General features: G+C 38.8%; 9 protein-coding genes across 9 annotated transcripts; 2 read left to right on the top strand and 7 right to left on the bottom strand.

The window, feature by feature from the left end:
* Positions 1-725: 725 nt before the first annotated feature.
* On the bottom strand, positions 726-1,094 carry MONOS_16583 (uncharacterized protein; the record flags this gene model as incomplete). Its single annotated transcript, XM_067869481.1, has 1 exon — positions 726-1,094. One exon carries the CDS (start codon positions 1,092-1,094, stop codon positions 726-728), a length of 369 nt encoding a protein of 122 aa, XP_067724410.1.
* Positions 1,095-1,294: 200 nt separating this feature from the next.
* MONOS_16584 (uncharacterized protein) lies at positions 1,295-1,669 on the bottom strand (the record flags this gene model as incomplete). Its single annotated transcript, XM_067869482.1, has 1 exon — positions 1,295-1,669. One exon carries the CDS (start codon positions 1,667-1,669, stop codon positions 1,295-1,297), a length of 375 nt encoding a protein of 124 aa, XP_067724409.1.
* A 147-nt stretch (positions 1,670-1,816) lies between these two features.
* Positions 1,817-2,695, bottom strand: MONOS_16585 (uncharacterized protein; the record flags this gene model as incomplete). Its single annotated transcript, XM_067869483.1, has 1 exon — positions 1,817-2,695. The coding sequence occupies one exon, from the start codon at positions 2,693-2,695 to the stop codon at positions 1,817-1,819; it is 879 nt and encodes a 292-aa protein (XP_067724408.1).
* Positions 2,696-4,084: 1,389 nt separating this feature from the next.
* MONOS_17825 (uncharacterized protein) lies at positions 4,085-4,384 on the bottom strand (the record flags this gene model as incomplete). The annotated part of the gene is made up of 1 exon (XM_067870783.1): positions 4,085-4,384. One exon carries the CDS (start codon positions 4,382-4,384, stop codon positions 4,085-4,087), a length of 300 nt encoding a protein of 99 aa, XP_067724407.1.
* Positions 4,385-4,705: 321 nt separating this feature from the next.
* MONOS_17824 (uncharacterized protein) lies at positions 4,706-5,055 on the top strand (the record flags this gene model as incomplete). The annotated part of the gene is made up of 2 exons (XM_067870782.1): positions 4,706-4,818; positions 4,905-5,055. The coding sequence occupies 2 exons, from the start codon at positions 4,706-4,708 to the stop codon at positions 5,053-5,055; spliced, it is 264 nt and encodes an 87-aa protein (XP_067724406.1).
* Positions 5,056-5,233: 178 nt separating this feature from the next.
* On the bottom strand, positions 5,234-8,505 carry MONOS_15307 (uncharacterized protein). The gene is made up of 5 exons (XM_067868176.1): positions 8,356-8,505; positions 8,129-8,286; positions 7,995-8,074; positions 7,731-7,875; positions 5,234-7,672 (listed from the first exon to the last, which is right to left on the bottom strand). Exons 1-5 carry the CDS (start codon positions 8,489-8,491, stop codon positions 5,336-5,338), a joined length of 2,856 nt encoding a protein of 951 aa, XP_067724405.1. The 5' UTR covers positions 8,492-8,505; the 3' UTR covers positions 5,234-5,335.
* Positions 8,506-8,608: 103 nt separating this feature from the next.
* On the top strand, positions 8,609-11,334 carry MONOS_15308 (uncharacterized protein; the record flags this gene model as incomplete). Its single annotated transcript, XM_067868177.1, has 2 exons — positions 8,609-10,134; positions 10,288-11,334. Exons 1-2 carry the CDS (start codon positions 8,683-8,685, stop codon positions 11,332-11,334), a joined length of 2,499 nt encoding a protein of 832 aa, XP_067724404.1. The 5' UTR covers positions 8,609-8,682.
* MONOS_15309 (putative mevalonate kinase) lies at positions 11,219-14,166 on the bottom strand. The gene has a single exon (XM_067868178.1). The coding sequence runs from the start codon at positions 13,627-13,629 to the stop codon at positions 11,629-11,631; it is 2,001 nt and encodes a 666-aa protein (XP_067724403.1). The 5' UTR covers positions 13,630-14,166; the 3' UTR covers positions 11,219-11,628.
* Positions 14,167-18,706: 4,540 nt separating this feature from the next.
* Positions 18,707-26,146, bottom strand: MONOS_13893 (uncharacterized protein; the record flags this gene model as incomplete). Its single annotated transcript, XM_067866640.1, has 1 exon — positions 18,707-26,146. The coding sequence occupies one exon, from the start codon at positions 26,144-26,146 to the stop codon at positions 18,707-18,709; it is 7,440 nt and encodes a 2,479-aa protein (XP_067724402.1).
* Between the last annotated feature and the right edge of the window lie 199 nt (positions 26,147-26,345).

Below are 26,345 nucleotides of genomic sequence, written 5' to 3'. Positions count from 1 at the left end.
ACGGGCCGGCTCTGGTGTGTGCAGAGAGGGGATGTGCCATCGACTGTGCTGCCGAGGCGTGTGTGCTCACCAGCTGCGTGAGCGAAGAGTCGGCCGAGGGCGGAGCCGCAATGGTGTGCCTCGACTGCAACAAGTCGCAGCTGCGCGTGTCGGCGTGCATCCTCACCCAGTGCATCTGCTCCCGCACGGCCGGCAGGGGCGGCGGCCTCTTCCTCGACTGCTCCCGCCCTGCTGGCGCTCCTCCCATCCCCCTCTCCATCCTCAACCTCCGCTTCGCCCTCAACGACGCCTTCCGAGGAAAGGACCTCTTTCTCCGGTGCTCCTCCATCCCCGCCCAGATCAACGAGTCCCTCTTTTCCCTCGACTTCACCCAGCCCTCTCTCGCCACCAACACCTCCATCTGCGGCTCCGACTCCTCCCCCACTGACCCCGACCTCGATGTCGACCTCCTCCCCTTCATCACCTTCTACCGCGCCCACCAGATATTCGTCGACCAGGACACCGGCTCCTCTGCCCGCCAGTGCGGCTCCCAGCTTGCCCCCTGCGCCTCCCTCTCCACAGCCGTCCTCCACATCGCCCCTTCCATCGGCAACGTCCTCTGGATCTGCTCCTCCTCCTCCGTCGACGCCCCGACCTCCCTTGCCGACATCCGCGTCGAGTCTGTCTCTGCGAGTCTTGTCCCTGTGCACTTCGCCACCCCCATCCCCATTTCTTCTGATCTGTCTTCAGACCGCTCTGCTGTTGTCGCCTTTCTCAACACCTGCATCCTCACCCACTGCCACTTCTCCTTCCACACCTCCTTCGCATCTGCCCACTCTTCCCTCTTCTCCCTCCTCGACGGATCCCTCGCTGTGTCCTCCTCCCTCTTTTCCGCAGCCGACCAGCCTGTCCGCCTCAACTCCACCCTCCTTTGTGCTTCCCGAGGCACCCTTCGCCTCTCCAACATATCTGTCCATTCCCTCCACCTCGCCTGCCCTGCTCTTCGTGCTCTCCCCGCTTCCTCCCTCTTCCTCTCCCACGCCAACCTCTCCGCCCTCAGTGCTGCCTCCCCTGTGCTCCTGCTCGACGATGGCTCCAGCTGCTCCATCGACCATCTCATCGCCACAGATCTTGCTGTCACAACGGGCAGTGTTGTTCTTCTCAATCCCCTGGCCAATCCCCCTTCTTCGTCTTCTTCTTTAGAATCAGGTCAGCCAGAAGGCTCCTTCAGCATGATGCACTCCGTCTTCGCTGCCATCTCACTCGCCCAGCTCGGCTGCAGCGTGTGCCAGTGCAACGCCACCGCAGCTCCAGTCTATCTCGCAAACTGCACCATCGCCCAGAGCAGCGCTCCCTCGGCCCTTGGGCGTGCAGCCCGGTTCTCCCATTGCCCTTCAGTCACACTCGAGGCCTGCTCAATAAATGGAGGCGCTCCCCAGCCGCCACAAGCCTCCACCAGCAACTCACCAGACACCAGCAACAGCAGCAGCAGCAGAGTGACCATTGAGCCAGATGCACCCGGGGAACCAGAGAGTGTCTGCGAATGGAATGCCTCTCTCATCCACTGCCAGAGCACCACAGCTGTCCTCAAAGACACAACCATCTCTGGCGCACAGCTGGGCGCACTCTCTGCAGCTGCCGGCAGCATCCGTGTCGACCGCTGCGAGTTCGCCAACAACAGCCCCGCCATCCCCAATTACCCCTCTGCCCGCCGCAACATCATCTGCTCCGATGCCTGCACCCTCACCATCCCCTCCCTCTGGCCTGGCGACCCCTTCCTCCCCGCCTCCTCCCTGTGGCTCCTCAACCGCGGATGCACCCTCCACGGCATCCCCGCTCACCACCCTTCCCCGCTCTTCGTCCCTGTGCTCCACAGCGTGCAAGCCAACCACACACCTGACGCCATGGCTCTCACGTTCAGCGGACTGCTCCTCGCTCCCTGCAATCTGTCCTTCGCTGTTGTGAAGAGCAACGGCGAAGAGAAGGAGATCGAGAAGCACAACTTCGATCCCGACGGGTTCCTGTCGGAAACAGAAGCCGAAGGGAGCGTGGCAAAGGACCTCGTCAGCAGCTGCGGAGATGAGATCGAGGTGAGTGTGTGCATTCTGTTTGGGGATGCAGATCGCCCTTCTTCGACCGATTCCTTCATCCTGAAGAACAGAAGCGTGCCCAAGGCAAATGGAGACGAAAGGGCTGTTGAGGGAGGAAAAGAAGAGAAATTCTCATGGATATTGATTGTGTGCATTGTAATTGTAGTCATACTTTTAATTGCATTGGTAATATTTGTTGTTCGATGGAGAAAGCAAAAGAGAAGAACAGAAGAGTTGGAAGTGATTGTGGAAGACACAGTGAGGAAGGATCCGAAGGCGTTTGAGATGGTGACGATGGAGATGTCTCCCGAGGAGCAGTGGAGGAGAGCAGAGAGGGAGGCAGAGAAGAAGAATGAAGAGAGGATAAAGAAAAGAATATATGAGACGAATATGCAACATTCAGAGTCATCTGAGCATCTTCTTTCTGAGAGTGGATCGACTGAATATATATTGGGGAAAGACTCGGACAAGATCCCCGAATGGGTGCTGGAGAAGGTTGATGATGAGGAAGAGACAAGAAAGAGAACGCCTTCACCATCCATCTCATCCACTTCAACCACAGACACTTCAGACACTGAATCCACGTTTGTTCGGGGGGAGGATCTGTGCCCCACCACATCGTCCATGTCGAATCTGGTGGATGCAATGGCCTGCTCCTCGCCTCACGAGAAGCTGATTGTGGATCTGAGGGATTCGATGTTCATGCTGCTGCATGGGAGGAACAAGACAAAGGAGATGGCGATCGGCACTCTCCAGGAGCGGCAGATGACAGCTGCCCAGATCCTGTTCTGGGTGGCCAACCTCGCCCTCCACTCCTTCGACGAAATGGAAAATCCTCTTTCTTCTCTTGCCAACCTCAGCCCCCACATCGTGCTGTTCTCCGAGCACATGGTCATCTGCATTGCTCTCCACTCCGATTGCTCTTCTTCAGATTCTGATTCATCCTCCATCTCTTCGTCAACTGTTGTCACATCAACAAGTGATGATGATAGAGACTCTCTGCCCTCGTCTGCCTTTGAAGACGAGGACGATTACAAGAAAGAGTGTCTGAGGTGGAAGGCGCCGGAGCTGCTGAGCGGCGCAAAGAGCCACGCGACAAAGAAGACTGTGGTGTTCTCCATCGGGATGATGGCGTGGGAGTGCCTCACGCTCCAGATCCCGTTCGCAGAGTACGAGGCCGAAGCAGCCGGCCGCAAGATCGCAAACGGCGAGAGGCCAGCCCCCTGCGCCTCCCACGACATCCCCCTCGCCCACACTGCCTGCGCCGCAACCTCCCAGCAGCCCCACGCCAGGCCCACCCTCCTCGACCTCAAGAAGGCCTTCATCGCCCTCTTTCCGCCTGCCTCTGCCATGATCACCGCCTCCGACGCAATCGACCTCCTCGACCCCGCTGCCGTCCCTCCTCCCTCTGCTTTGCCGGCCTCTGCTGTCTCCCAGGCACTCACCTCGTTCTGACTGGCTCCCTCCTGCATCCCTTGATGAAAGAGGGAAAAAAATAAAATAAAATAAAGGAGGGGAATGGAAAGAAATGAAGAAAGAAACATCTGAAACAGTTGCTTTAATTATTATTTATCTTTTTTGTGGCATCCTCAGTGATGCAAGTTTTTCGTGCTTGTGCTGTGTTCTCAGGCCAGCAGCATCGCCACTTCGCTTCTGCGCACCTCCCTCCAGACAACGTGTGATCTCACAATCACCCTGTCTTTTCCGCGTTTATTTTTGTGTTTTTGTGTTTTTGTTTTGCTGGCCAACCTTTTTCGTTTTCGACGGGGTGCAGATGCGCAGATTCTGCCAAAATATTTATGAAAATTATTTTTTTCCCTCCTCAGTTCGTGGAAATCAACAAACATGCAGAAATCTTTTTGTTTTGTTTTTTCTTTTTCCCTGGTGTCTTGGCAGGAGTTTCGATCCATTTCAAGGCTGCTGTGTGAGAAAGGCAAATAGCATTCATAACTGCATGTGTGCATGCGTGCATGTGCAAAGACACAAAGGAATGGAGCTGGCTCACAAATCCTGTTTCAAAGAACAATGTGCTTCCGGCTCCAACAAACACATCGCACTCGATGGCGGGAGTTCTCACCACACAAGCATCCTTTCGCTTTTTCCACCCCGAGCCCTTCGCCTGCTCCGACAGCAACAGAACCAGGAACCCAGCTGATGTTTATCTGTTCTGGTCTGTGCGCCAGCTCGGCAACCAGGTGATTCGGGGATTGTGCTCGCACCTTCCTCATTCTGTGCATGTTGAACGCGAGGACAACCGATTTTGATTCGTTGATAACAACAATGCTGCAACGATGCAAAAGCCAATTAATCATCATCACAATGAAAAATGATAATTTGTTCTGAAGACACACACATGCACATGCACACATTTCGGTGGGGATTAAAGAGCATCATCAGAATATTTTCTCTTTCATTTTCTTGCACTTAGAATGCTTTCATTTGCTCATTTCCAACAAAAGCAGTGGGATTGTCTTTCATATCCTGTTTTTTCAGCAGAAGAGAACGTGCAATGTGGCAAATCCTAAAAAAAAATATAAAACAGGAATTCATGAAGAAAAAACGCAAGCAAAATATGAAAAGTGATTTATTGTCCTCTTTCATTTAATTTTTTTGGATAAAAGATCTTGAGATTTTGGATGCTGAATATCAGAAACGCTTTCCCAGTGAGAAGGCATTGCAACTTCTTTCATGTTGCACTTGAAACAATTTTTGGTCTGACTGTTCTTTTCAAGGAGCTTCTGGAGGAACAGTGTGCGGTCTACTCTTCCAAAGAACATGAAAAGGTTTTGTTAATTCCCCTCTTAAAAAAAAAAAAAAAAAAAAAAAAAAAAAAAGAGAGAGAGAGAGAGAGAGAGGAGGAGGAGGAGGAGGAGGAAAAGGAGGAGGAGGAGGAAAAGGAGGAAAAGGAGGAGGAGGAGGAGGAGGAGGAGGAGGAGGAGGAGGAGGAGAAGAAGAAGAAGAAGAAGAAGAAGAAGAAGAAGAATGAAAAAACATTCACAAATTAAGTCATTTTGCTTCAAAGAAGTTTCAAAATATCTATTGACTCATAACACATCATAACATTTTCTGATTTTTTTAACATTTAAAAGATTCTTTATTCTTAAGATTGCTAACTTACAAATACAAAATATCCACTTTCGAAACATATAAAGTTAAAAAATTGATGAAAAATATATCATTTATTTGGAGAAAACATCAATCTTAAACAACAACAATAAAAAAAGAATGAATGAAAAGAAAAAATAAATACGATATTATTTAAAATTTTATTTCCCCTTTGATTGAGGTCGTTTTGAAGATTTCTTTTCTACTTCTTTTTTCTCATTATTCATCATTGCTGCAGCTAGTTCTTCTTCTTCTTTCTTTCTTTGCTGTTCAGCAGCCTCTTTTTCATCTTTCAATCTTTTTTTTGCAACAGGATCATAAATAGCTGGATATATTTCCTTCAGTTCATTCCGTAAACTTAAAGTAGCTATTTCGGTCTCTGATGGAAGAGAACGAAGAGTTGGAATATATGGATGGAAGATAGGTGATTCGGGAGGATATGTTGTATCTGCTAAAGAAGTCAAAATATCATCTGAGACAGATCCCGAGCTTAATGTGAGCATCTCTTTTGATTTTTCAGTTTCTATATCATCATCATACATATCTTCTCCAGCTTTTCTTTTTATCATCATTTCCGGAAGCCAATCACGAAGTGAAATTGGTTCGATGGCAAGCTTCCTTTCTTGCTTTCTTTGATTTTCAGCATCTTCTAACCTGCCTTGTTCATTGGCTGGTCTTTCGTTAAGAAGTGATTCTTTAAAATGGCAATCGCCAGTTGTTTCGTATGACGAATTACCTTCAACATAAGATGAACCAGTGCTATCGTAATTATTCATTTGAGAAAAAATCTGCATGTTTTGTCTTTCTCTGTCCAATGGCTGTGGAATCTGGCTTTCATCCTGCTTCTGAGAGCTTTCACAGCTTTCATTATCAGTTCGCATGTCATTTCTTTCAATAACTTCACCGTTGTTATCAACTTCAACAACCTGAAAATGATTGTTAACTTCCACAGCCTTTGCAAGACATTGCGCCCCAAATAATCCAAAGGGATTAGCCTTCAATGAAACAGATTGCAACGTGCGATTTCCAACAACAATCCAGCAGTATGACGAAGGAGGAACAAACGCAGCGGGGGCCTCAACGTTTGCCCCGCTTTCGGTTCCTTCAACAGGTGGAAGATTTGAAGCGGAGCTTGTTGTCGATGTCGAGCCACTTTTAGTCCCAGTTGAGGATGTTCCGATCATTCCTTTGGTGTTTGCTTTAGCATTTTGCTGGCTGTTAGACGGTGTTTGAGCTAATTTCTGATTACTGGATGAAGAACTTGCTTGCTGCAATGAAGGTGAAGGAGCAGTAGATGTTGAAGTCTTTAACGACGATTGTAGATTCGCTCTTAAATTGCGAAGCTCTTCTTTCTCTCTTTCTTCTTTCTCTTTCTTTTCTTGTTCTTTCTTTTTCTTCAGGCGTGCTTTTTCCAATTTACATTCAAATTCTATTTGTTGTCTTCTTTCTTCCACAACAGCGTTTGGTAAAAATGCTATCAAATCATCCAAAGGAATGTTTTTGATTACCATCCTTTTCCCTCTCATCTCAACTGCCTCGTATTTGGCACGGATCTGTGCATATCTATCTCTTTCAGATCCTTCTTCTGCTGCGGATGGCTCCATTTGCTCTCGATAAGATTCTGGAAGAGTCGCAGACGGAGTTTGAGGCTGTTGAGCTGCTGCCTTTCCTGCTCCTTTTCTTCCAGCACCTCCAGCCTTTTCCTTCATTGAAGCAGCAGCTTTCTTTCCACCCTTTTCTTGAAGCAGCTGTTTCTCTTCTTCTTCTTTTCTCTTTCTCTCTGCTTCTTCCTCTTCTTCCTTCTTTTTAAGTCTCATCGTTTCTTCCATCGGTAACAACGTGTATGAAACAGCTGAACTCAACACATAAATATCCTTATCTCCAAGTCCATTAGCTGAAAGAGACAAATGCTGAAGAAATGGTAAAGAAGGCAGAAGATACATCAGCCATGTAAATGCTGTTTCGTAGCGAGAGGGTACAAATCCTTGTCCTTCTGTGTAGTGATTTGATGGAGTTAAAGGCATCAAATACGAAAGTGGAACCTTAGGATCAGGAATTGAGGATTCCGATGGAGTAAATATAAATCCTTGAGAAGTTGGATCAGGAACATAGTCTCCAGCAAGCATTGTGATAGGTGTATTTAAAAGATTTGAGGTTAAATTGAGAGTTGTAAGCGTACTCGCAAGTGGAAGTGATATTGGAGTACTAAGAGGTTGTTGAAGAGATGATGGCACATTGGATGATGATGGAGATGGAGATGTAGATGTTGAAGCAGAAGAAGAATCCTGAATGAGAGACTGTAAAAATTCAATTAACAAAAAGGGAGAATGGAACGGAGGAGGTGGAATGCCGAACGGGTCAACGGGAGGTAGTGAAATTTCTTGTTCATCTTCGGTAGGTGAAGAATCACTTGTCGGACAACACGCTGGAACAGCTTGTGTAACTTTTGTTCCAATCTGAGATGTGCGCAAAGAGAGATGACGAAGATTCATCGGAGACTAAATGATAAAACAAGCAATCTCAAACAAAACATTTAAAAGAAATATAATCACAAACTTCTGAAATTGTTTGAAAAAATGGTCTTAAATGTTGTGGAGAAAGCCATCCCATTCCTGTAAAAGATAATGTTTTAATTTTTGCTTCTCGAAGAGCTTGCAAAATGTTATCCCACGAAATGTCGCTCATTTCCACAAGATTAAATCTATGTCATATGTAACAGCAAAGCAATCACAATTATGAAATTATTAAAAATATCAAAAAATGGTGTGTAAATTCATAGAATCATTTATCATATATGAAAAAAAATAAAGCAATCAATACATGAGCGCATCCAAATGGGTTGCAACCGGAAGGCACCATTTTAACGCAATAGATAAGTTTTCTGAAATATGTGATTTATACTATTTCAAATGGAACAATAAACAAAAACTAATTAACAAATTCAAGTAATAAACCCCAAAGTATAATAACGTAACGGGAGGAGATTTTTTCACGATTTCTGGTTCTGGTTGTGATGACTTTGAAGCTTGTTTTGATTGTTTTGAACTCTTTTTTGTTTGAGCTTCAATCGCAAGCTGTGCTGCTGCTTCAGCTTGCAACAATTCGCTATATTCTATTGTTCCATAACGAAGATGCAAAATTCCTAAATGACAAAAAAAATACAAAAAGAAAATGAAAATACGTTGTTCGCTCATTGAAAAATTGTAAATGGAAGTCTTTATGCACTGGGGTACATCTATATTCAAATATTCGCAAGCTGTATAAATATCATCCGCAAAAGATCCGATTAATTTCGGGGGTTCTAATTCTGATTCCATTCAGTTTCAATTGGAACCAACATTTAAATTTTGAAAAAGCAAATTTAATGCTATGTATTCATCATTACTGTATATCATAGAATTCAGTGTTTTTCGAATTTTTAAAAGTTCACCATTATATATTTATACAGAATAGTAATCGTTGAATATTTTACGACTGAAGTTTTCAAGGTCTAAAGTTTTTTCAATAAATGCCTCCAAAGTTAGTGCCATTTGTGCCATATCAATCAAATTTCTTCAACTCACAGTCATTTTTGAAAAAGCGTCTTAATCAAAAATCTCCTTCTTCAAATGGGATTTTAAGATCCAGTGAAAGAAAACAGATTGCTAAAGTAAAAAAATCTCAGAAGGAAAGCAATGAAAGTACAGATAATAGGATAAATCAAAAGAAAGCTTTGAATCTTTCAGATTTTTCAATTAATTCAACAACGAACCAGTCGCAAATGATTTTGAGAGAAAATAAAGAAGAAGTTACTAAATTAAGCAATCGTTATGAAACAGGACATTTTTCTCCCGAAAAAGATAGAGTTGAAAAAATTGAAGAAAAAAAATTGATAAATGATTTATCAAAAGATTCAAAGAAATTGGACGTTAAAATAAGATTGGATCTTGATAAAAATGAAGATCACACATGTGCGAAAGCTTCAAGTTCGACAAATCTTGATTCTGCAGAATGTGGAAAAAGCGAATTTGATAGTTACAAGAAAGATAAAGTTAATATTCTAATTGAACAAAAAGCTACAGACGAGAAAACTTCTCATGAAAATGATTGCTACTGTGAAGATAAATCAGAATCAAACAATTTTGGGAAGCAATCTTTTGCAGAAAAAGATGAAGAGGATAATTTTCGACAGCCCATTTCACCTAGGTCTCATGTATCTCTTCTACCTGTTCTTAACCAACAAATGTGCAAACACCATCTGAATTGCAGATCGCAATCAAGCTTTTCATGTGGAATATCAACTTCTTCTACCTCTAATTTAATGCCATACACATTAACATCTCGAATTGCTGATCATAAAACAACTCTTGAATCACCAATGAATGATTCAATTTCATCTGTCAATTCCGTAAGTTCAGGAATTGATTCATATAAACCCTCAGCCTTATCATTGTCATCGTCTCTTCCATCTCATCGATCTGTAACTTCATCTCCTTTGTCATTTAGCAAAACTAGCCCTACAGAGTATTCTTCAGGCTTTCACATCCAACGAGAAAAGGAAACTTTTTTAATGAATCAGGCATCTGTTCATAGGCAGCATAGGCATCATCACAGCTCGCGCCACTCAGCGAAGATCAACGATTCATTAGCCATACCTCAGCAAGAAGAGAAAGAAATACCAAGAATGATCTCGAATGAGGAAATCAAAGAAAGAGAAATTGAACATAAGGATGATGTCAAAAATGAAGTTTTAAGTGAATCAACAGATAACAGCCTAGAAGATGCTATTCCATCATCTGCAATGTCATTTTTGAAAGAGACACAAGAAAATGCAGAATTGCACGAAAGGATCAAAGAAATGAAGAAGAAGTTAATGGATAAAAAATCAAAATTTTCTCAGGTTGAACTTCAGGTTAAAAAAGAAGAAGAATCTTATCAGAAAGAATTAGAGCAAGCAAGATCAGATATTAATTCTTTAGAAGTGTGCTTCAATTTATTTATACAATGTTATTTGGCTTATATGCCTTTTTTTCTGTTGTTTAATTTTTCTTTTTTGATATTTAATTTGATTTTTTATTTTTTATTTATATATATATTTTTTTTTAATTTTATTTTATTTTATTTTATTTTTTAGGAAAGGAAAGGAGCACTTAATGAATTGGCAAGCACAAAAATGAATGAATTGGACCAGAAATGCATTATGCTACAAAGCGAAGAAGATAATTTGACTAAAAAACACGAAATGCTTTTAAGTCAAAAGCAGATGAGTCCTGTTGAACTTCTTTATGCCTCTTTATCTCCATCTTCATCTCCATCTGCATCATCACATCAACCACAACCATCATCATCATCATCATCATCATCATCATCATCATCATCATCATCATCACCTCAAAATTCAGACAGTTCTGTTTCTTTCATTTCATCCGAAACCTTATTCAATTCAACTTTTTCAAGTACAAAATCCTCAAATTCTTCTTCGCGCGAATCTGCGTCACTTCAATTAGGCTCTCAATCACCTTCTTTAACTTCTCCGTCTCCATCTCAGTCACCTAAAGTGGTTTTGCTTTTGAAGGAGAATGCTTCCATAAAAGAAGCGATAAAAAGATTCAGCGAAGCTCTGATGAAAGCGAAGAGCCAAAAGGAAGAGCAAGACCAAGACGCAACAAATAGACTTGAATATCAACAGAAAAGAGGAGAGAAACGAGTGGAAGAGTTGCAGCAAGCAGAAGAAATGGCAAAGAAATTGGAAAAAGAGCGAATTGAAAAAAGCGAACAACTCCAGACGCTTCAAACTGCAATGAAAAGGATGGTTTTGCTTGACAGCCAATTGAATTCGCGTAGACAACGTGTTGAAGCAGAAGTTGATCAGCATTCACAGATACTTTCATCAACACTTAAACAGTTAGCTTTAATGGAAGAAGAGAACTTAAGAGAATTGGAAATTAAACAGAGAAATACAAAAATGCTTTATTCGATTATTCACGAAGCTGCTGAAGACATTTCCGCTGTTGCAGCTCATATTTCTTCGGATATCTGCGAAATGAGGAGTAAAATGAATGAAATTTGCAAGAAAATATTAGAGTCTTTAAGAGAAGAAAGCTCACACTCTCAAACTGGAAAAAGGCTCAGAAAAAAGAAAAAAGGAAAGAAGAAGAGTAGAATCCCAATTTCGGAATAGGTTATGGTTATTGCATGCTTATGCTTCTTTTCGTTATTATTATTATTATTTTCGTTATTTATGTACTTATATATTTGCCTAAAAACTTTATTCATTGCGAATAAAAAGGAAAAGAACTTTGTTTATATTTCTCTTTCTTTCTTTTTTCAGAAAAAAACACAATAATAATACACAAACTAAAAATACTTGAAATCATCTGAATTCTTGTAATAAAAAGTGAATATCCTTCAAAAAAGAAGAAGTCAATAAAATGATAACTGACATATGGAAATAAATAAAACAATGCTTCCGGATTCAGTCTTGCCTGCTGCAAGATTCCTTTCTAACTCCACTTGAACCGAGAGTGGTAATAAAATAATCTGAAAATCCAGCTCTTGTCAACGCATCAAACAATGAAGAAAGTGACTGATGGCAAAGGCTTTTAGCAGTCGGAGGAAGCAAATCAGCAGTAGACGACGAAGACGACGAAGACGAAGTATTAACGCTCGTAGAAGAAGAGGAAGTTTGGAGTAAAGAAAATTCAGTTGATTGCGTGATATGTTGTGTTCGAGGAGGAGGAGATAATGAATTGGCCTCTTTGTGATGAAGTGGGTTAGGAGCTGAGACGTTTTCTAAAGTTGCGCTATCATGTGAAGATGTGGAATTTGTGGCTATTGAAGGCTTTTCTGATGAGGTAGTTTGTGACGCTGATTCCTCAGAATCTTCAGTAGAAAGCTGTGAAAATGATCCAAAAGAGAGAGATGATGATTGTGAAGAGAATGTTGAGAGGACTTCTGCATTAAGCTGAACAGGCAGCAGCCCCACCACGCATCCACCTCCTCCTGCACCTGTTAGTTTGGAAGGGATGCCAAATGACGATAGAATGCTCCTTATTTTTTCGAGTGTTGGATGGCTGACATCCAAAGACTGGAGGAGTTTATGATTCTCTTCCATCAATTGACCAAGTTCCTTCCACATAGCTGGGGAAACAGACAGATCTTCATCTCCTTCAAAACTCTTTTGTTCGCATCCACTTCTGCTTGCTTCGGTTGTTCTATCCACTCCCCTGACAGATGGGAGCAGGCACTCTCCCATAATGGTGAATCCTCTTTGAGAGATCGCTTCGATAGACTCAAACAATTCATCAGTGGCTTCCCGCTCTCTTTCGCGCAGCTCCTTCACTTTTTTGACTTCTGCTGATGTGATTCTGGGCTCTTGGCTGTTGACAACAATAAAATACAGAGGAGGAGAAAAAACAGAACGAAAAAATGGTGTAGGAGAAGGTGAAGGACTAACTGAAGGAGACAGAGAAACCGATCTTGAAGAAGGTGTAGGAGAAACTGTGCGAGAAAGAGAATGGATATTTGATTGTAATACCGGTCTGGGGATTATAAAAGAAGAGCTTGTGTTGCTTCTTGAGGAATCAACCATTTGGCTGAAATGTGCATTATGCAAAGCAGATGCAAGAGGTGTGACAAAATACGGTAAATTGTTTTTCGTACAACATTTTTCATCATTATCTGTTTTTCTCTTAAATGAAAAAATTCCTCCAAAGACAGACGCATAGTTATCTGCCCCCGAAGGTGATCCATGAATCATTCTTTCACCTTCAAATGCCCATTGATTAATTAATACTTTTTGAGAATTACACAGAGGGTAATCGTTTTTGAAATGATGACAATTGCATGAAGGCGTATCTTTCGAATGTATTTTATAAAAAAGCAAAAATGATGCAGCCAAAGCAGAAGAATATGAAGCAGAAGATCCTAGTCCACAACCATACGGAAGATCAGTACTTAATTCAACAAAAGAAGGAACTTCCTTCAGAGCGCATGATGAATCAAATTCATTAGCAATAAAATGCATGCACAAAAAGTTCATAAAAAGGCATTTTAACGATGGATAAGAAAAACTTGGAAGAATTTCGATAGAAGTTGATGATAGCGTGTCAACTGCAAATTTTGATATTGCCTCATCAATCACATTAAATTGCTTTTCGCTAAAAGGAAGATTTCCAGTAAATTCCAAACTTCTTAGTAAAGAAGAAAAAGAAAAATAAATTTGTTTCAATGTTGAATATTCAATGCTAATCGATTCATTTTTCATCCCAAAACGTATAATAAGTTGTTTATTCTCAGATGACGTTGCGTTTACAGGTGGTCCCAAATAAACTCGAGTTCTACGACTAATTGAACCAAGAACAGCTGTTGTTCCATAAACAACAGCATGTTCACCGAATAAAATTATCTTTCCAGGAGAAGAACAGCATATGTATGAGGAAAATTCGTGTTCATTCAATGAAATAATTTTACTCATTGAAATTTTTTGTAAAATACATTGATCCTATGCATACTGTTATTTATTGACCCCATTTTAAAAAATATGTTTTGACATCTTTGAATTCGTTGAATAAATTATCAAACAGAAAGTTTTGTATTTATATTTATTATAAATGTTATCGAAAAAATGCAAATGATGAAGTCTAAAACACAAAGAAATTAAAATGCTGAGAAATAAGATGTTTAAAATAGCCGGACTTTTTTATAAATTTATATTTCTCGAGGATATTCTATAACAGAATTATAATAATTCACACTGTTATGCATTAGTGTATAACGCATTTAACCATTTCCAATTTTTTAATAATTGTATTGTATTTTTTTTTTTTTTTTTTTTTTTTGTTAAAAAAAATTATTAATATGGAAGTCCGACTCTTAATGAATTTTGATATTTTAATAAAACGATGTAATTCATTTTAAAAGCCCACAACTTATTTTTTCTATGCAATAAACGATTCTGGTTGTTTTTTATTTTCTGCTATTTGCTCGTTTGGACTGAATGGAAAGCTATCATATTTGAAAAATCATTGTCAATTGGAGAAAAGTGCAAACATTTTTTGGAAAAACTCATAAGAATCCAAGGGAATTTGACTTTTGCATTTATTAATATAATAATAAAATGAAATCACCATATTGATATCGTTGAAAATGAATCAGAAAACATTTCATCAATCAAATTTGTTTTCATGATTGATAATTTTTATTTTTTGCTTTTCATTTGAATTCGAATAATATTAATTTTTTGGAATTTTTACTGAATCATTTTGAATAATAACTTTGGAGAAAATTCACATCACTATTATATTTATTTATGCAAATATCAAATTCCCTTGCATGCTTTGAAGTTATTCCAAAAACATATGGGACATAATATTGCACTTCATGCTTTTTCATAGAAAAAATATGCACTTTTGATTGACTTTTTAATATCAATAAACACAAGAAAAATGGGTCCATTTTTTTGACATTTGTGAAATGTTGGAGAACTTTATGTTTTGATTTCAATGATGCCTGTTTTCGAATACATAATAAAATTAATTTTTACATCTGAGAAAGTGAAATTATGATATGAGTGAAGCAATTTTTTGTGCTTTGTGCAAAAAATGCTAGAAAACCCGAATTTTCCCGTTTAGGCTCAGCTTTTTAATGGGACTTTTTCCTTTATTGGCACTTTTTTTATTTTCGACAACAAAAAGCTGAGAAGTGCAAAGTGGCTTTCAGCATTTGGATTACTGATTTTAACAAAGTTGATTCAATTTATTACTGGCTTGTTTTTTAATTTTTGTTTATTATTTAACGAGATATTTCGTTTTTTTGATAAATTTGAATTGGCTTTTCCCACTCAACCAAGCATTTCCAGAAAATGAAAAATACTGTTTTCAAAAGCACTAACTTTTATCTATCTGTTTTTTAATTCTTTTTTTTTGACAATCATTTTTTTCGTGTTATTTTTGCATTTCATTTTTTTTAACAACATGCTAACATAAAACTGATTGTTTCTTTGTAAATATAATGAAACGATAAAAATAAAAATATGATATGAAAAACATATACCCTAATAATGAAATGTTGTAAAAATAAAACATTAATTTTTTATAAATGTCAAGAACTTAACAATGTCACATAAGTTTGATCGAAGATCAAATATCGTTGGTGACATTGTTAAGTTCTTGACATTTATAAAAAATTAATGTTTTATTTTTACAACATTTCATTATTAGGGTATATGTTTTTCATATCATATTTTTATTTTTATCGTTTCATTATATTTACAAAGAAACAATCAGTTTTATGTTAGCATGTTGTTAAAAAAAATGAAATGCAAAAATAACACGAAAAAAATGATTGTCAAAAAAAAAGAATTAAAAAACAGATAGATAAAAGTTAGTGCTTTTGAAAACAGTATTTTTCATTTTCTGGAAATGCTTGGTTGAGTGGGAAAAGCCAATTCAAATTTATCAAAAAAACGAAATATCTCGTTAAATAATAAACAAAAATTAAAAAACAAGCCAGTAATAAATTGAATCAACTTTGTTAAAATCAGTAATCCAAATGCTGAAAGCCACTTTGCACTTCTCAGCTTTTTGTTGTCGAAAATAAAAAAAGTGCCAATAAAGGAAAAAGTCCCATTAAAAAGCTGAGCCTATAGCTTCATCTCACATAATTGTTTTCCTTTCATTTTTCTGAGTTTTGACTCTTTATGTGCCTTCAGAAATGGAAGGGCTATTGGCCGTTATATTTGATGATTCGTTATCACAACATTTCGAAATGTTGCATTTCAATAAAGAATTACGAGTAATACTTTTCCTCTTTTTTTCTAATTGAAATGTGAAGTTTTCAAAGAAATCATCTCCCGTTTTTATATCATGCAAATGCTGTTTGAAAGCAAAGAATGGTTTGAAGCTTTTTCAACCATCGAAGAGGCTTCAGTGTTCTGCGGAAGACACTGATTTTCTGAAGAAATGTCTTATGGATATATTTCACATTCTGCAAATGATTTTCAAACAATTTTCCAAACAAAGAGAATCAATGACTTCATCAGAAATAGCTGGAATACGTACATTTCGGAATGAAGATACAAAGGAATCTGAAGGAACTTGAAATGATCTTTTCAAGCAATTTTTGAAATGGGCTTCTTTTTATTTGTCAAAGGTTGAATCAGGTGCGTAGTTTGTGAAGGAAGAATTGGAATTTGAATCAAATGTTTTCCGCACTATGACATTACCTGAAAACAAAGGAGAGACAAATAGCCACAGAGAATAATTAAAGCATGAGTAGATGTTCCATGCAGCTCGATTCTTTTCTCATTATTTTTGAACAATAATATTTCTATCATTATCTTTTCAAAATCGTTCATTCTCATTCATCCAGTTCCATAATCAAAACAGTAAATTCTGTGGAACTTTAATTCTTTCAGATCCTCGGAAAGCGTGTGTGATGGCCACAACATGATTGGATCCAATGATGAACCGTCAGCAAAGATTGTGGAAAACAATGTTGCTTTTTTGCGTCTTTGCGATTCAGGAAGAAGAGTTCACTGTGTTTCTTTTGAAACGACTATTTTTTCATCTAACTGTTTCGACAATTCTCCGGTTTCATCCATATTGATGATAAAGTCCGAAGAAATTTGACAGTCGTCTGCAACTTTTTTCAATAAAGAAAACCAACTCTTCATATTTTCTGTTGTTGAACACTGAAGTGGACGAAGAACAAAATATATTGGTTTTAGAAATGTCAATAAATTGAATTTCTCTATAAATCTGTTAGCCGATTTTGCACTAATTTTGTTGCACTCCAAAGTGGGCGTGCTGTCTTTCTTTTTTTATCATATCGTTTTCTGCATGTGGAAAATTAAATTGATTGATTTATCAAAACAACAACGACACATGAATCAGATGATGTCTGAAACAGTTATTCTATTTGATGAAGATATTTGAGCTTTTGAATAATCCTCAATTTCTTTTTTTTTTCTTTGTAAAACAATTCTCGACAGTTCATATGGTGAGGATCTCTTTATGATTTTATTGAAGCAACGTGTCGGAGAACCAATGAATGAGTAATTATTCTTTTTTTACGAAATCAGAAGGTTTGACTCCATCTTGTTTCAATAGATAATAAACTTTTTCAGCCTTTGTTAATAATCTGCAGAATTCTGAGGAGGCCATTATTGGTGACAACTTTTTGGACTGAAGAGGTGGTTATTTTGTGCTTTTTTCATTCGATTAATGGAATTAATATCAATGTGATAAAAAATGATTATCAATTGGAGATTAGCAAGATTTTTTTAAACCTCACCAATAAAATTACAATTGTTTGCTTTATTGATTGTTTAACCATTTGTTTGAAAATAGAATACACATTTGAAATATTAATTTGTCACAGAAATGTTTCGAGTTTTGCCACTGACCACATTTTTTATCATAATAACTTTTTTTCATGTGGAGAATTATCACGTTTAATCACGTTCGGATTTAGTCTCAATAAATTATGCAAAACACGATGAAATCATTTCTTATTTTGGCTGTTATCCTTTCGATAAAATTTATTAGGGTTCTTTGTCTCCAGTATATTTGTTATTCTTTTTGAAAAGTCGCAAGTATTTAATTTTCTTATAAATCAAATATTTCTTATTTTACACAAATTTTTTTTCACTTTCACCAAACATCACTAATATGGAATCTGTTTCAGGATAATGCTATTTCAGACATTCCATAGAAGATTCGTGAGAAGAAACATAAATATGAGCAAAATGTGAAAATTTTGATTTCCATGAAAATTTGACATTAGCGATTTTTCAAAAAGAAAAAACCATATAACGTTTTTTTTTTTTTTTTTTTTTTTTTTTTTTTTTTTTTAATGCAAATAATCATCAGAAACATAAATTTGATTTCTCATAGAAAAGCCTTTTATTTCTTTTCCTTTCTTTACTCTTTCTTTATATCATTTGGATTATTCGTGTTTTGATAAATATATTTTCAAATTGTTCAAAATCTGGAATTGAAAAAAAGTTATTTTTATTTCATTGTTTAAAAATCACTTTTCCATTTTTCAATTCTTTGCAAATTTGAAATATTCACACTTCATGATGAATAAAATTGGACTTTACACTTAAAAATTCATATTAACCAAAGGTGACATTTGCCGTATTTAATCTTGTTTTCTTCATTTTTTTATTTTTTATTAATTAATTTATTTATTTTGAAAGTTTTTTTTGTATCGAAATTATGCAACCCAACGTTAACATTTATCATTTCGAGATAAAAATAATATTTCCCTAATTCTTTTCTCATGTTGAATTTAACTTTATCAAATTTGCATATTAAATATTGAAAAAGTCTTTAAAAGTCATCTATAAAAAATTATCTTTCACCCACTTGAAAACACTTCCATTTCAAAATTCTCATCACCATCAATCTTCAACTTGCCTTCGTACTCATCTCAAAACCCAACAAAGAAAATCTCAGTATTGATCATAATTGAGGCAAACATGTTGAAACAACTATCTTTCTCACTTTATTTTCTTTAATCAAAACCATTTCTTCTGTTTTCAGCTCTCATCCTTTGTCAAACATGTATTTCATTTCATTCGCTTCAAATTTCTCTTCCTTTTCTCTTCTCTTGTCCTTACCGTTTTCTTCGCTTTCTTCACTGCTTTCCTCAAGCATGATTGCATCTGTCATCGTCACAATAAAAGTCCCACCTGGAAACATCCCTACCAGCTCTTTCTTCACTTCTGTGAGTGTTGGTCTTTTCGATGCCTCTGATGACAGGCATTCATCCACCACTCTCTTCACAATACTCTCTTCAATTCCCATCTCATCCGGCTTCTTTCCATCAACAATCTTCTGCCCTGCCACTTCCCCTTCGTATTCTTCAAATGGGATCTCGAGTGTCACACACTCCCACAGCATCATCCCAATCGAGAATGCTACCGACTTCTCTGTTGCTCCCATCTTCCTGTTCATCACCAGCTCTGGCGCCTTCCACCTCAAACACTCCTTCCACTTCTCCTCCTCATCTTCAAACGCTGATGAGGGTAGAGAATCCTCCTTCTCCTCCTCATTATCATCGTCACTTGCAGATGTCACAATCGTGGTTGATGAGATTGAGGATGAATCTGAATCATCAGATGAAGAGGTGCAGTCAGAGTGGAGCGCAATGCAGATCACCATGTGCTCTGACAAAAGCACAATGTGCGGGCTCAGGTCTCGCAAAGAGGGAAGTTCGTCTTCCTCATCTTCAAGCGAGTGCAAAGCCCCATTCGTCACCCAGAACAGGATCTGAGCTCCTGTCACCTCTCTCTCATTCAATGTGCCAATCGCCAGCTCCTTCTTCTCATTTCTCCCATGAAGTAACATGAACAGAGAATCTCGCAGATCCACAATCAGCTTTTCATAAGGCGATGAACAGGCCATTGCATCCACCAGATTCGACATCGATGAGGTGGTTGGACACAAACTTTCCGATCGAACAAATGTGGATTCAGTGTCTGAAGTGTCTGTGGTTGAAGTGGATGAAATGGAAGGCGATGGCGATCTCTTTCCGGACTCTTCCTCTTTCTCATCAACCTTCTCCAGCATCCATTCTGGGATCTTGTCTGAGTCTTTTCCCAAGATGTATTCAGTTGATCCACTTTCACTCAATAAATGCTCTGATGATTCTGAATGCGCCAAGCTTTTCGCATACACCCTTTTTTTAATCCTCTCATCATTCTTCTTCTCTGCCTCCCTTTCTGCTCTCCTCCACTGCTCCTCTGGAGACATCTCCATCGTCACCATCTCAAACGCTTTTGGATCCTTTCTGATGTTGTCATTCACAATCTCTCTCAGATCTTCTGCTTCATTCTTAACCTTCTTCCATCGAACAACAAACAAAATAAATCCAATGAAAACAATCAACAATATCACCACAAGCACAACAACAATCAACAACCAATAAGATTTCCCTTCTTTTCCACCTTCAGCAATCCTTTCATCATCTTTTGGTGGAGAAATACTTGTATTCTTCAGAATGATTGAATTTGTTGATGAAGGAGAATTTAAGTTCCCAAACAGAATGCACACACTCACCTCAACATCATCTCCACAACTGCTGATAAGATCTTTTCTCACACTTCCTTCAACTTCTCTTTCTGATAAAAATACATTTCTATCAAAATCATGTTTTTCAATCTCTTTCTCTTCTCCATTTCTCTTCACAACTGAGAATGACAGATTGCATAAAACAAGAAGCGACCCTCTGAATATCAGCTTCATTCTTTCTATCTCTTCTTTTGTTTCCACACTCTCCAATACAGGAACGAAGAACGATGAATCCCTTTCTGAAACAATCCCTTCAAAACTGCACCCATTGTTCAACATCCAAAGAGATGAGTTATCTTTCAGTCCATCTCCTCCTTTCAAATTCATCACATTCAATGTTCCTGAATCTGAACAGATGATATTCCTTCTCAATGATGGATATCCTTCAATCGATGGATTGTTGTTCTCAAATAACCCCGTCTCAATTGTCACATTTCCTTCATTCATTGTTATTCCACCATCTGGCGAATTTGAGATTGTTGTATCTTTCATAATAATAGAACTCTTCAAAACATCCACAAGAGAACCTTCCCATTTGCACATCTCTTCCACTTCATTCAAATTCTTTTCATTTCTTTCCTTTGAGCTTCCATTGAAAATACAACTGTCTATTTTCACATCCAAACAATTCTCCAATTTCATCAATTTTCCTTTTGTGATCTTTGAACTTAATCCGCCCATTGTGCAATTTGTCAATTGTATTGTCTTTTTCATTGACAAACAAGATATCAATGTTTCTTCATTTCCTTCGACTGTGATATTTTCTGCATTGAAATCCTTAATTGTTAATTGACCACATTCGGTAATATCTATCAGAGATTTTGAAACTGTTGAATTGCAAATTGTTAAAGAATCAATAACTGATGGAAGTGGTGATGAAAGATATAATGCAGATTCATGAAGAATGAGATTTGATATTGTGCATCCATCAAGTTGTAATTCTCCCTTTTCTATATTAATAATATGAAATGGAATGTTTGTAAGAATCACAATTCCTTCTTCATTAGATTGTTTTGAAGCGAATGAGCAATTCATCATTTCAAGAATTCCTCCCTCTGGTGATATCAACGATCCATGTGAAGAAATGAAATTTGATTCAAATACAAAGTCCACTCTCGCCAATGAGACGATTCCTGCTGTTGATACCAATGCCTCTTTTGCTCTTTCGATATCTGTTTCAACTTTAACTTTGCACAACTCTCTGCTCTTCGAACTCAAACTCATTTCCTTCAGATTTATCTCTTCCTCAATCACACACTTTTCAACAACAATCATTACACTCATGAAATCTGAAGTCAGATGCTCCAGCCCATGATCAATTGAATAACAAGGAAGAATGTTTGTCCCACACTGTTTTTCGTTCGATCCACTCAAACTGCTCACAATGATTGTGTCACTCTGATGGATAGAAACAAAATAAATCAAATCTGTATCGCTTGGATAATCGCACTCATCTCTTCCAAATATCGCGTTACTACGATTGTAATGTCCTTCTCGAAGATCAAACTGGAATTGGCTTTCATTGATTTGAGATGTGATGTTGAAGCATTCAATGAAAATATCATTCCCCACTTTTGCTGTGTTCGCACTGAATTTCATTCCCACAAATGTGAAGTTTAATTCTCCTCTTTCCTTTGTTGCCAGATACACCCCTCCTCCTTTCCCTGTGGAGCCACTACAACTGCAATGGCTGATTGTTGAGTCAATCATCTTCATTGATCCAGACCTTCCTAATGTGAAAAATATTGCCCCTCCTTTTTCACTTGATTCTGCTTTGTCTTCTGTGATGTTGCTCGAATTCACAACCAAACAAATCTTATTCTCACTCTTTGACTCCAAAATGCTTGCTCCATTGTCACTTCTCTTCACTCCTGAAAATGACGAATTATCAATGTTGAGACTCATTTCCTCTCCTCCTTCATTTATCTTTGTTGTTAATTCAGTTCCTTTGATCAGAAGAAGACATCCTCTGCTTTCATTCAACGATTCCACTCGAACATTCACAAAATGGCATGTAATTCCAGAATCATGAATGACAAAAATACTGTTTCCAACATTGCATGATTCCATCGACAAATCATTCACTTCCACACTTCCTCCAATCGCATCCACAAACACACAATCAAATTCACTATTCACTTCTGCCTCTGAATGAAATGCACATCCAGTTATCACCAATTCTCCTTCTTTGTTTGAAATAATTGTTTTGGCTGAGTTGTCAAATACAGATGTTAATTGGAGCTGGATATTTGTCAATTCAAGATGAATATCATTTTCCATGAAATATTCCAGTTGATTACCAATTGCCTTTTCAAAATTCAAAGTTGCTTTTGTATCTTCTTCTCCCATTGAAGAAGCTTTTTTGATCAAATAATTGGACATGTTGAATGAATCTCGAATAATGGTTGATCCTTCTATCTGAATTGTTTTATTTCCTTCTTCGTCTTTCATGTTTTTCATCCCTTTCCACATCGTTTTGCATGGCTCTTCTTCACTTCCACAACGTTTCACATCAAAACCATTCGATGAGATAAATATCTCAAATGAGATGTATGGAACGAGGAACATGAACAAATCCTTTTCTTGATGAAAATCATCGCTCCCAACAAACAAAGTTTTATCATCCTTCATTGGGGAATAATCGAACTTGAACGAATCATTTGTCACAGAAGTATTAAAATCCTTTCCCAAAATAAATGCATTCTTTCCAACGGCTGCTTTGTTGTTCTCAAAAGTTATTCCTGCATCAAAAAGAAATGGCTTCTCATTCAAACAATTTTGAAAATCCAAATACAAGAATCCTCCTTTTCCATTGCCTGATAAAAGTGAACAAGATGATGCATTTGTTGATTTAATGATCAAATCTTCGTCATTTTTTAATGTCACTCTTGCAAGACCTCCTTCTTCACCTCTTCCAGTGTTCACAATATTCGAAAAGTTGTTGTTTTCAAACAAAACAGAAGAAGCCATCACTAATGGCGATTTGGCAAATGAAGGTCCCATTAAACTGCATCCTATCAATGTGCAACTTCCACTGGTTGTGGTTATCAATGAGTATTGAATGGTCGTTGATGATTGGATCTCAAATGTACAGTTTTCAAATTGAAGAACCCCACTCGAAGAGATCAAAGAATTCATGTTCGGCACAAATTGAATTGGGATTCGAAATTCCAAAGATAACAAGCTGAGTGGCTGAGTTGATGAAATAACACTTGTTGCAGAATCTCCATTGATTGCCTCTTCAAAATGAATAGGCTTGTGTTGAATTTCATCTCCCTCGTTCACACACCCATCAATCACAAGTGCATCTGTGAAGGAATAAATATCTTCAATTGTCCCTTCATCTTTAACCTTCACTTTCCTTTCTCCTTCTGTTCCACTTCCGTCAATGTGGTCAATTCCACTTTTCATTGATTGACATGGGAATATTTCATTTCCACATCCCAATGTGTCATGCCCACCAGTCGATACAGACACCTCCACCCACTTCAGTTCAACGAGAAACACTCGAAGATCCAATTCCCCACAAATCTCATCTTTCCCAGCAAATGCAATACCATCATCCTTGTAATCTGAACAATCAAATGCGAAACGCTCTGTATTCACAGTGTTCACCAGATTGCTGCTATTCACAAACATGTTCTTCCCAACTGTTGCTAAACATCCAGAAAAGGATATCGATGAAAGCTGAAATCCTCCTTCATTCGAACAGCAATCCAGGTATATCCCTCCTCCTTTTCCTCCTTCACCCTCATTCTCACAAACACATCCAGTAAATGAACTCTCTTGAATTGCAATGTATCCTCCTTCACTCAACACTATCTTCAGTGCTCCTCCTTCTTTGTTCTTCTCCGATATTGCCCCTTCTATCTTGCTTCCATTCATCACCATTCCAACTCCCACTATCCCTCCAAATACGGCTGCCTTTCCATCAACTGCTGTTGTGCTATCAATCTCTATTCCTTCCAGTGTGCAATTCAACAGTTTCACCTTGTATTCCTGTTCATTCAAATTTGCTGAGGAAAGCGAAATTGAAAACAACGAAACTGCTGATTTTACTTCTGAAATCTTGACAGAGTTCAGTTCAACCATCTTCCCTGTCGATTTGATCAAGAAAAATTCAATTGTGTTTTCATTTCCTCCAACCACACACATCTCACAGCTCTTCATGTGCAACCCTCCATTTTGAGTACTCGATTCGATCACTGATGTGATTGCTCTGTTAAAACTCGATGGAATAACAATCCCAATGAACATCATTTCTGTCAAAGATGATGATTTCAGAATGCATTCTTCAGAGCCACTCACTTCCCTTTGGCATTCTATCACCACAATTGTCTCAGTATTTGCCTTCACATATACCCCACTTACATCTACACATCCAATCATCAACGAATTTGAAATAACAATAATCTCTTCTTTTGTGTTCTGTATTCTCTTCAAATGTCCTATCCCATAATTCACATTCTTACAAGGTGCTTTCTCCAAACCACAATACTTCTCCTCAACACCAGATGTTCCATCAATATACACCTTTTCAGCTGTATATCCTTCAATAAAAATGAATAAATCGACATTCCAATCGCCAAATGCTTCTGTTCTGTCATGTCCAACAATCGAGTTGTCTTTCTGAGTGATGCTTTTCATGAAGGCGAACAAGGGCTCTTTCACAGAAGCGACAAATGATTCACAAACAAAATACATATCTCTTCCTACACTGGCCTCATTTGTTGAAAACACGATATTGGTGATGGAAAAGGAGGATTCTGACACTTGTGAGCCTTGGTTGAACTCGATCATGAGAGCACCGCCTCTTCCTCCAGAACTTGTATCCTCGCTCACAGAGCAGGTGGAGAAGGTGGTGTTACTCACCGAAAAGGAGTTCGCAGGGACAGATGAGGCGAACGAGATGCACCCGCCATTGGTGGCAATCTGTTGATGTTGTGGAGCTGAGTGGATGTTGGTCATGGTGCAGTTGGCGAGGGAGATGGAGAGGGCAGGGGAGGTGGCAGAGGAGAGGACACAGCTTCTGGGAGTGGCAGTGGAGGTGATGTGGGTGATGTTGGAGGAGTTGAGTGTGAGGGGAGCGGTGAGGGAGGTGAGGTGGAAGATGCTTTGACTGTTGAGGGAGAGTTGAGTGATTGCTGTGTGGTTGAGGGCGAGGGAGCCAGCAGTGAGGAAGAAGAGGGGGGTTGTGATTGATGATGAAGATGAGGTTGTTCCAGCGATGGTGGTTGTGTTGAGATTGAGGAACGGGGAGTTATCGGAGAGGTGGAAGAGGATGGGGGTGATGGTGTTTGTGGAGTTGTGGGCGATGGCGAGGGCAGAGACTGTGAGGGAGCCCTGGGTCTGTTGGAAGAGGGCAGACGAGGCAGATGGATCTGGTGAAGAAGATGTTGATGACGATGACAAGGATGAAAATGAAGAAAATGATGATGCTGATTGTGATGACTGTGAATGTGAGTTTTGTGGTTGGGGAATGCCACTGGAGGAGATGGTGGTAGTTGTGCCATTTCCTGTGATTTTTGTGTTAGGGGAAATGAAGATGAGAGTTTGGGTGGGAATAAATGTTGAGGAAAGGAGGGTGAGAGAGGCGTCTTGGAACGGGATAAATCCATTGAGTGCATACTCAATCGTGGCGCATGGATTTTCCTGTGTATTGCCGCAAGAGTCAACATCTGATCCGTTATTTGCAACGATTTTGTTCTGTGCGATCAGGGGAAGCCAGCCATTGTACTCAACATTATCTGCAGTTCCAGCATTCCACACTCTTTTCGTAAAGGTTGTTGATCCACACTGACTGAACGGAGATTGGGTGATATTTGTGCCATTGAAGAACACATCATTCCCTCTGCCATTTGTAGCTGCGTTTCCATCGAAGAAGCAGAATGTGATGAATTTAAACCCGCTCATCCAATTATATGCTCTTGTGCAACACAATCCAGCTCCTCCACGAGTTGACGATGATGTCAATTTGTTATTTATGAACTGACACTCATCGACTGAAAACTGACTTGGCTCGTTGCTTGGAGGAGGGTTGAACGTTAATGAACCAGCAGAATCGCCACCAGTATTTGAAATACACTTGCATTTGAAAAACAGTAATTGGCCG

This window comes from Monocercomonoides exilis, assembly GCF_001643675.1.
Source record: "Monocercomonoides exilis strain PA203 chromosome Unknown scaffold33-1116896, whole genome shotgun sequence".
Taxonomy (NCBI): Eukaryota; Preaxostyla; order Oxymonadida; family Polymastigidae; genus Monocercomonoides; species Monocercomonoides exilis.
Note: the sequence above shows the minus strand (reverse complement) of the source record. Positions and strands in the feature narration are given on the sequence as shown.